Genomic DNA, 9,701 nt, shown 5'->3' with positions numbered 1-9,701 from the left:
TCGGGGTGGACTTGTTGGGCCGAAGGGCCTGTTTCCACACTGTGGAGATTCTAATCAAAGTAGGCAACATTTCAAAGTTTCATAAAACAGTACATTTAGTGTACCTAAACTGAAATCACATTGCCATATTCACTTAATTCACAGTATTGTTACAGTCAAGTGATCAAAGCTACTATTATCACCATAGTGGTAATAACAGCATAGAAAGACAAATTGTATTTGTGATTATAACATTACACACCTTTGCTAGCAAGATTCACTCAGGAGATGGGAGGACAGGGGAAGGGGAGACATACATATCCCAGAAGCTCAGGTTTAAAATCCCACAACAGTTGGAGTTTAAAGTAAAATATGGAATTGAAAACTACACAATTATGGTGGCCAACTGGTTCAAAGTCTTTTCAGGCAAAAAATCTGCCATCCTTATCACATCTAGCAAAATATAAAAATTTCAGATTCAGTGATGTGGTTAACCCTTAACCATCCTCAAAATGGCCTAACAAGCTAGTCAAATGAAAGGCAAAACAAAGGATAGGTAACAAAATCTTAAGGGAGATGGTCCAGTGGTATTATTGCTGGACTCTTAGGACAGAGACCCAGGTAATATCCTGGGTCCAACTCCTGCCATGGCAGATGGATTTTTTAAAATTGAAAATCCGGAACCAAGTCTAATGACCATGAAACTATTGTGTTTTTTCTGACATCTGGTTCACTAGTTATGAAAAAAGATAAACCTGATCAAGAAGTTAAAGTTTAAATTGGAGCAAGGCCAATTTTGATGATATTAGGCAAGAACTTTCAAAAGTTGCCTGGGAGATGCTATTTACAGGTAAAAGGACAGTTGGAAAGTGCAAAGCCTTGAGTAATGAGACGAGAGTTCAGGGAAAGAGATTGTTCCTGTTAGCACAAAAGGACAAAGCTGGTAGGGAAATGCTGGATGACTGGAGAAATTGAAGCTCTGGTTAAGAAGGAGGAGGCAGCAGCATGTGTCAGGCATGGACTGTAGGAGTCAAGTGAATTCCTGCAGAGTACAAGGGAAGTAGGAGTATACTTCAGAGAAATCAGGAGGGCAAAAAGGAAATGAGTTTGCTTTGGCAAATAGGATCAAGGAGAACCCAAAAGGGATTCGACAAATACACCAAGGACAAAAGGATAACTAGGGAGAGAATATGGCCCCTTAAAGATCAGCAAGACTGTGTCGAACCAAAAGGAGTTGTTTGAGATATCAAATGAGTACTTTGCATCAATATTTAATGTGGAGAAGGACATGAAAAGCTAGAGAACTTGGAAAAATAAGGAACTCCCTACCTATGTCCGTGACACCACCCACGCCCTCCACCTCCTCCAGAACTTCCAATTCCCCGGTCCCCAACACCTCATCTTTACCATGGACGTCCAGTCCCTCTACACCTGCATTCCCCATGCAGATGGCCTTAAGGCCCTCCGCTTCTTCCTGTCCCGCAGGCCCGACCAGTCCCCCTCCACTGACACCCTCATCCGCTTAGCCGAACTCGTCCTCACACTCAACTTCTCTTTCAATTCCTCCCACTTCCTACAGACAAAGGGGGTAGCCATGGGTACCCGCATGGGCCCAAGCTACGCCTGCCTCTTTGTAGGTTACGTGGAACAATCCCTCTTCCGTACCTACACCGGCCCTAAACCCCACCTCTTCCTCCGTTACATTGATGACTGTATCGGTGCCGCCTCGTGCTCCCACGAGGAGCTCGAACAGTTCATACACTTCACTAACACCTTCCACCCCAACCTTAAGTTTACCTGGACCATCTCTAACACCTCTCTCCCCTTCCTGGACCTCTCTGTCTCCATATCGGGCAACCACCTAGAAACCGATATTCATTTCAAGCCCACCGACTCCCACAGCTACCTAGAATACTCCTCCTCCCACCCACCTTCCTGCAAAAATGCTATCCCCTATTCCCAATTCCTTCGCCTCCGCCGCATCTGCTCCCAGGATGAGGCATTCCACTCCCGTACATCTCAGTTGTCCTCGTTTTTCAAGGACCGTAACTTCCCCTCCTCGGTGGTCGAGAACGCCCTCAACCGTGTCTCCCACATCTCCCGCACCTCATCCCTCACACCCCGTCCACGCAATAAAAACCAAAAAAGAATCCCCCTCGTCCTCACGTACCACCCCACCAACCTCCGGATCCAACGCATCATCCTCCGACACTTCCGCCATCTGCAATCCGACCCCACCACCAAAGACATCTTTCCCTCCCCACCTTTATCTGCTTTCCGGAGGGACAACTCTCTCCGTGACTCCCTTGTCCGCTCCACACTCCCCTCCAGCTCCACCACACCCAGCACTTTTCCCTGCAACCACAGGAAGTGCTACACCTGCCCCCATACCTCCTCCCTCACCCCCATCCCAGGCCCCAAGAAGACTTTCCACATCAAGCAGATGTTCACCTGCACATCTGCCAATGTGGTATACTGCATCCGCTGTACCCGGTGTGGCTTCCTCTACCTCGGGGAAACCAAGCGGAGACTCGGGGACCGCTTTGCAGAACACTTACGCTCGGTTCGCAACAAACAACTGCACCTCCCAGTCGCGAACCATTTCAACTCCCCCTCCCATTCCTCAGACGACATGTCCATCCTGGGCCTCCTGCAGTGCCACAACGATGCCACCCGAAGGTTGCAGGAACAGCAACTCATATTCCGCTTGGGAACCCTGCAGCCCAATGGTATCAATGTGGATTTCACAAGTTTCAAAATCTCCCCTCCCCCTACCGCATCCCAAAACCAGTCCAGCTCGTCCCTGCCTCCCTAACCTGTTCTTCCTCCCACCTATCCCCTCCTCCCACCTCAAGCCGCACCTCCATCTCCTACCGACCAACCTCATCCCGCCCCCTTGACCTGTCCGTCCTCCCTGGACTGACCTATCCCCTTCCTAACTCCCTACCTACACTCACCTTTCCTGGCCCCATCCCCGCCTCTTCGACCTGTTTGTTTCCTCTCCACCTATCCTCTCCTCTATCCCTCTTCTATCCGCCTCCCACTCTCTCCCTATTTATTTCAAAACCCCCTTCCCCTCCCCCTTTTCTGATGAAGGGTCTAGGCCCGAAACGTCAGCCTCTCTGCTCCTATGATGCTGCTTGGCCTGCTGTGTTCATCCAGCCCTGCACCTTGTTGTCTCTATATCTTGACTAGCGTCCACATTACAGGACAGGTGGTGCTGGACATCTTAAAATACATAAAGGTGGCTAAACCACCAAGGACCTGGGGAAGCGTATCCCAGAACTTTGCAGGAAGCTAGGGAAGAGATTGCTGGGCCCCTTGCCAAGTTATTGGTATCATCAATGGCCACAGGTGACGTGCTGGAAGACTAGAGGTTGGCTAATGTGGTGCCATTATTTAAGAAAGGCTGCAAGAAAAATCCAGGGATATATAAACTGGTAAGCTTGACATCAACAGTGGCTAAGTTATTGGAGGGCATTCTGACGGACAGGATTTACTCGCATTTGTAAAGGCAAGGACTGATGAGGAATAGTCAGCATGGCCAAGTGTGGAAAACTCACTAACTTGACTGGGTTTTTTTGAAGTAGTGACTAAGAACATTGAGGGCAGAGCAGTAGATGTTGTCAATATCGACTTCAGCAAGGCTTTCAACAAGGTTCCACATGGCAGACAAGGATAAATCACATGGGATCCAGACAGAGTCAACTGGATACAAAATTGGTTTTGTAGGTAGGATGGTGGCAGTAGAGGGTTGTTTTTCAGACCAGAAGAGTACCAAAGTTTAGTGCTGGGTCCACTGCTTTTCGTTATTTATACAAGTGATTTGGAATGTAGATATAAGAGGTATTGTTACTAAGTTTGCAAAGGACACCAAAACTGAGAGTGTGTGTAATGGACAGCAAAGAATCTCAGAACATAATAAGACCTTGATCAGATGGGTCAATGGGAGCTGAGTGGCAGATAGAGTTTTAATTTAGATTATTTAGAGTTGTTTAAATTTCGGTAAGGCAAATCAGGACAGGACTAGTCCAGTTAATGGTAGGGCCCTGGGGAGCATTGCCAAATGAGTCCTAGGTGTGCAGGTACACAGTTCATTGTATGTTGCTGGAAATCAGACAGTTTGAGCTACAGGGTGAGGCTGAGGGGTGACATTAGAGGTTTATAAAATCATGAGGGGCATAGATAAGCAAATAGCCAAAGTCTTTTGCCCAGAGTAGCAGAGTCCAAAACTCCAGGGCATAGGTTTAGGGTGAAAAGGGAAAAAGATTTAAAAAAGGGACCCAAGTAGTAACTTATTCATGCAAAGAGAGTTGCATGTATGGAATGAGCTGCCAGAATGTGTTGGTGGCAGCTATAATTACAACATCTGTACGCAAAGATGAATAAGAAGGATTGAGAGAGATATGGGCCAAATGTTGGCAAGTGAGATTAGATCAGTTTAGGATATCTGGTCAGCACAGACAAGTTGGACTGAAGAGTCAACAAGGTGCAGAGCTGGATGAACACAGCAGGCCAAGCAGCATCATAGCAGCAGAAAGGCTGACATTTCAGGCCTAGTCCCTTCTTCAGAAATGGGGGAGGGGAAGGGGGTTCTGAAATAAATAGGGAGGGGGGGGGGAGGCGGATAGAAGATGGATAGAGGAGAAGATAGGTGGAGAGGACTGAAGAGTCTGTTTCTGTGATGTATAGCTATCACTTGTCCTGGAAGGAAACTGCCATCCTTACCTGCTTTGGGCTACATGTAACTCTAGACCCACAGCAATGTGGCTGACTCAACCACCCCCTGGTATGGGCATTAAATGCTGGCATAGCCAGTGACACCCTCATCTTGTGAATACTAGCCTTGCCAAGATTATGCACATCTCAAAAGATGAAACTTTGAAAATTAGAAACAGCTTCAGGTAAGTACTATCTTTCAGTGTCCATTCACCACAAGCCACACAAGTCTCACTATCAATTTAAGCAGCATTACACAGCAAATGCTTTTATTAAGAGACATTAGAGGGCTTTGAATTAAAACAAACAGATAAATTACAGCATGGAGTGATCCTAAAGATGACCAGACTAGCAAACAATAAAAGCAATCAATTCAACCATGTTTGTTCCAGCATCTTGAAAACTTCAGCAACTTTTAAAACAGCAAGTAGGGCCAAATAATTCACCAATTAAGTCATTTACCTATAGGATTCAGTTTAATTTAAATAGAAAACTGGACTAATTTTCCATACACAGGTACAAATCTGTCACCATGTTTATTCAACTAGAAGTACCAAACATGCTGGAAATCTGGATTGAAAACAAAACGCTGGAGAAATTCAGCAGGTCTGGCATCATCTTGGAGAGACCAGTCATAACAATCTGAACAATCATAATCAGACCCGAAACATTCAGTATTTCTCTCTGCACACATCAGACCTGCTAGCTCCCCTAACATTTTATCATCTTGTCTATTCCCCACCCCGCCAAAACCATACGGGAAACTTTGCAGATGGCACTGGAATAAAGGCAAAGCTACTAATGGGGGTAAAAACCCAGTTCCTTCTGCTTTTGACATGGCCATTGGTTTTGACAGTTTAAACTCCCAGTCAACTCATCCAGGAGCATCCGGGGGACGATCGGATGGGTTGCTCTTTTCAGTAATGAGCATGATTAAAAGCTGAAAGCAGAACTGGAATTCAGAAAGAGGTTATTAAAAGTATCATGCCTTCTTAAAAGAAAGGGCTAACAATTTTTTAAAAAAAAGGTACTTCAGAACATTAGCTCAAGACAGTCAACACCTCAAAACAGAGAGGGTTGTGTGCAGTTTCCAAGTAGAGAATCATTCGATTATGAGCAAAATCAAGGACACCAGCGATTTAATAGTATCCGATAATGAGCGAACATTTAAATAACCGGCTCCGAGATATGCTTCTGAATGAAGCAAAGAGAATAACAGGATTTCCCGTCCTAAAAATACGATACCCTCTCCATTTAGTCACTGATTACATGCTGAATCGCCTCTGTCCTCTGAGGTGGGGTTGGAATGGAAAAGAACGTAGGCCACGACTGAAGCCTCGAACTAGATTTACACTGTCCTCATCACCCCTCAATTTAAATTAGAGGCTGGCAGCCGTATACTCACCCTCATTCGGACCTCGTATGTGGTGTACTTACTCCTACCGACCCCGACTGTCTGCGGGTTGAAGATGTCGATCTCGAGGAAGTTGCTGGGAGGCCCGTACGCGTCGTTTAAATCCTGCGGTTTACTGTGAAGCCTACGGGTGTCAGCCACCCCCAGAGCCTCCGCCATCTTCGGGGAGAAAAGAGCAAATGTAAGGAGATAGTGGAAGAAATAATTTTTAAACCTTGACTCCGCTTGTTTTACGGCCAGCTACTGGCCTGGGACTTTTTAAAATGCAAAAAACACCCCGACTCCACCCGCTGCCGGCATAGCCCAATAACACAACAGCCAATCTGCACCCGGGCGTATTAAATATTCAGATTACCGCCGGCCGTGGCCATTATCTGGCACCCAGGAGAGAGCACTACCCAATATTCCCGCTTCGCTCAACCCGTAGGCGGTATTTACGTATTCATGGTTAGGGGCTGCGTACACGACGCCGACACTGTGGCTCATTCGGATTATTCATGGTCCAGGGTTCGCAAGTCGCTGCTCCCGGCGAGAAACTTGAGTATGTTCTGGGGCCAGGCGTGGGCGGCCGCATGCAACACTCGGCTATTCAGATTACGGGGCTCAGCAGGCTCCGCGCTGGAGCCTGGGACTTGATGACTCGAAGGTAACCAACCAAGACTGTCGGTGTTGGAGATGATGTTATTCAGATTCTGGGGTGATAAGGTACTCACTTTTGTATTGGTTTGCATTGATTCACTTATAAAGGCACTGAATTATTGGTCTTTTAAATATATTTTCTAATAACCCTGTTCAGAGATGTTATTACAAATTCTGGAGCGGGTGGGACTTTAACCCAGTCCTTCTGGCTCAGAGGTGGGTGACAACTACAGTGTCACAATACACCATAGTGAACCAGATGGGTTATTCCGATAATGGGCAATGGGTTCATTATCATCATTATACTCGTAATTACAGATCTTTAAAAAAAAAATATTGCATTTCAAATTCCATCTGCCATGGTGGAATTTGAACCTCAGGTCTCCAGAAGAGTACCTAGGTTTCTGGATTAACGATCCAGCAATAACATCTAGGCCATCACCTCTCTAATGTGGTTGAACAAAGAGCCTTTATATTTCAAGACAAATCACATTAATGCAATCCAATTCCTCACTTGGTTTGGGTTCTCATTGGAATAGCTAAATACTGAAATTTATATGCAATTCAGTGCCTGTATAATAGAAATCGTGCATTGTTTTGTAATGTCAATGTAATTTTACATTATCCTTTAATATGCCATCCACCACTTTTCTGCTACTTGCTGAATTTCTGAAGAAGGGTCACTGGACTTGAAATGTTACCTCCGTTTCTATCTCCACATATACTGCCAGAATTGCTGGGTTTCTCCAGTAGTTTCTATTTTGGTTTCAGATTTTCAGCATCTGCAGTTCAATGTTTTATTATATCGCTGAATTTCATTGTATTGTTCTTACTTATATGTGAACATATTAATTATAAGCAAAAGTAGCCATTTGTCCCCTGAAGCCTTCTCCATCATTCAGTAAGATCATGATCGATCCGCCTGTGTTCTGAATATTCCCAATATCCTTTGACTCCTTTGCCTAAAAAGAATCTATCTAAAATTAAAACAAAGAACTGTGGAGGCTGGACATCTGAAACAAAAAGAGAAATTGCAGTAAAATCTCATCAGCTCTGGTCGCGTCTGGCAGGAGGGAAGGCAGTTAACATTTCAAGTCCAGTGACCCTTTTTCAGAATCCACCTTAAAAATACTGAATGACTGCATCTCCATAATCTCCTGAGACAGAGTTCCAAAGTTGCACAATATTCAGAGAGAAAAGAAATTTCCTAATCTCTGTACTAAAATGGCAATCTCTAATTTTTAAATATTGCCCCAGATCTGGACTTATCCCACTTGGGGAAAAATTATTTCCAAGTCTACTTTATTAAGACCATTCCGGATCTTGTACACATAAAACAAATGGGCGGCATGGTGGCTCAGTGGTTAACACTGCTGCCTGACAGCGCGAGGGACCCAGGTTTGATTCCAGTCTCGGGTGATTGTGTGCAGTTTGCATGTTCTCCCCGTGTCTGCGTGGGTTTCCTCTGAGTGCTCTGGTTTCCTCCCACATCCAAAGATGTGCAAGTTCAATGGATTGGCGATGCTAAATTACCCATAATGTTCAGGGATATGTTGGTTAGGTGGGCTAGCCATGGGAAATGTAGGTTTATGGGGTTGGGTCTGGCTGGGACGCCCTTCTATTCCTATTTTCTCTCCCCCACCTACCCCTCCCTCCCCTTTTTCTCTCCCCCTCAATCTCTCTGTCGCTTCTTTCTCTCGCCTCCCCTGCCCTGCAGCTCCCTGCAATAATGGTTTGCGACAGGGATTAGTGCTGAGCCCACACAAATCACAAAAAGCTAGCATGCAAATTTGGCGGCTAATAGGGAACATAAATGGAATGTTGACCATTAATTTCAAAGGAATGGAGGATAATCATAGGTTTTGCTAAAACTATACAAAGCACTAATCATACCGTAGCTGGAATGCTGTGAACAGTTTGGGCCCTCTATCTATGGAAAGAGAGGCATTCCAGAGAATATTCACTAGGCTGATACCAGGTATGGAGAGAGTGTCTTAGGAGGAAAGGTTGAGTATATTGGGCTTGTACTTGTTGAAACATAGAAGAACAAAATATATAAGAACTTATTGAAACATTCAAAATTCTTAGAGTATTTGACAGGGTAGATGTGGAAAGGTTATTTCCCCCTATAGGAAAGTCTGGAACCAGAGGACATAACCTCAGAATTACGTCTTGGACATTTTAAGACAGATGAGGAACTTCTTCTCTCAGAGGGTAGTGAATCTGTTGAATTATTTACTACAGAGGGCTTTTGAGGCTGGGTCATTAAGTATATTCAAAGCTGAAATAGACAGATCTTTAATCAGTAAGGGAATCATGAATTATGGGGGAAAGGCAGGAAAGTGGAGTTGAGGATTATCAGATCAACTATGATCTCACTGAATGTCGAAGTGAACTTGATGGCCAACTTCTGTTTCTATCTTGTCTCTCTGTACCTCAGAATTTTGCAATCATTCTCCATTTCAGTTGAATCCTTTCTTTTTAACCTTCATGCCAAAATAAACAACTTCACATTTTGCCACATTACATTCCACCTGCCGGATATTTGACCTCTCATTCAGTCTATCTATACCTGTCTACTTTGTGATTCCAGTCTGTGAAATTACTTTCTTATTGTTAAATTTTTCTACTCTGTAATTGAATTAATTTCTACTTCTTCATTCCCATTTGTTAAAGAAGTGCTTTTTAATAAGCTCAATTTTCTCCAGAATATTAAAATATTAAGATACAACTGGAACATGTATGACAAGAGCCTGAAACAAATTAATCATAAACATGAAAGAAGAATCATAAATTTACTTCAATAACCAGCAACCCCTCCCCCACCACCTCATCTCATAAACAGTGTGCTTCTGAACAAAAAAGAGAAAATCTGGATGCACACAACACTCCTTCTGGTGCAAGGAGTGGAGTAACAGGGCTGCTTGTGGGTTCTTACCTGGGGCCCATC

General features: G+C 44.5%; 1 protein-coding gene across 2 annotated transcripts in view; it reads right to left on the bottom strand.

The window, feature by feature from the left end:
- LOC109936030 (sorting nexin-12) overlaps nucleotides 1-6,436 on the bottom strand; it is a 19,169-nt gene extending 12,733 nt beyond the window's left edge. Inside the window, exon 1 of one of the 2 annotated variants that reach the window (XM_048605165.1) lies at nucleotides 6,104-6,436. In XM_048605165.1, coding sequence (XP_048461122.1) covers nucleotides 6,104-6,271 — 168 coding nt within the window. In that variant the 5' untranslated portion in view covers nucleotides 6,272-6,436. The remainder of the gene's footprint in view (nucleotides 1-6,103) is intronic. The other variant, XM_048605164.1, reaches the window with a different exon arrangement.
- Between the last annotated feature and the right edge of the window lie 3,265 nt (nucleotides 6,437-9,701).

Source organism: Rhincodon typus, chromosome 14, assembly GCF_021869965.1.
Source record: "Rhincodon typus isolate 14 chromosome 14, sRhiTyp1.1, whole genome shotgun sequence".
Lineage (NCBI taxonomy): Eukaryota > Metazoa > Chordata > Chondrichthyes > Orectolobiformes > Rhincodontidae > Rhincodon > Rhincodon typus.
The sequence above is the reverse complement of the archived record's forward strand: the minus strand, read 5'-3'. Positions and strand labels throughout refer to the sequence as shown.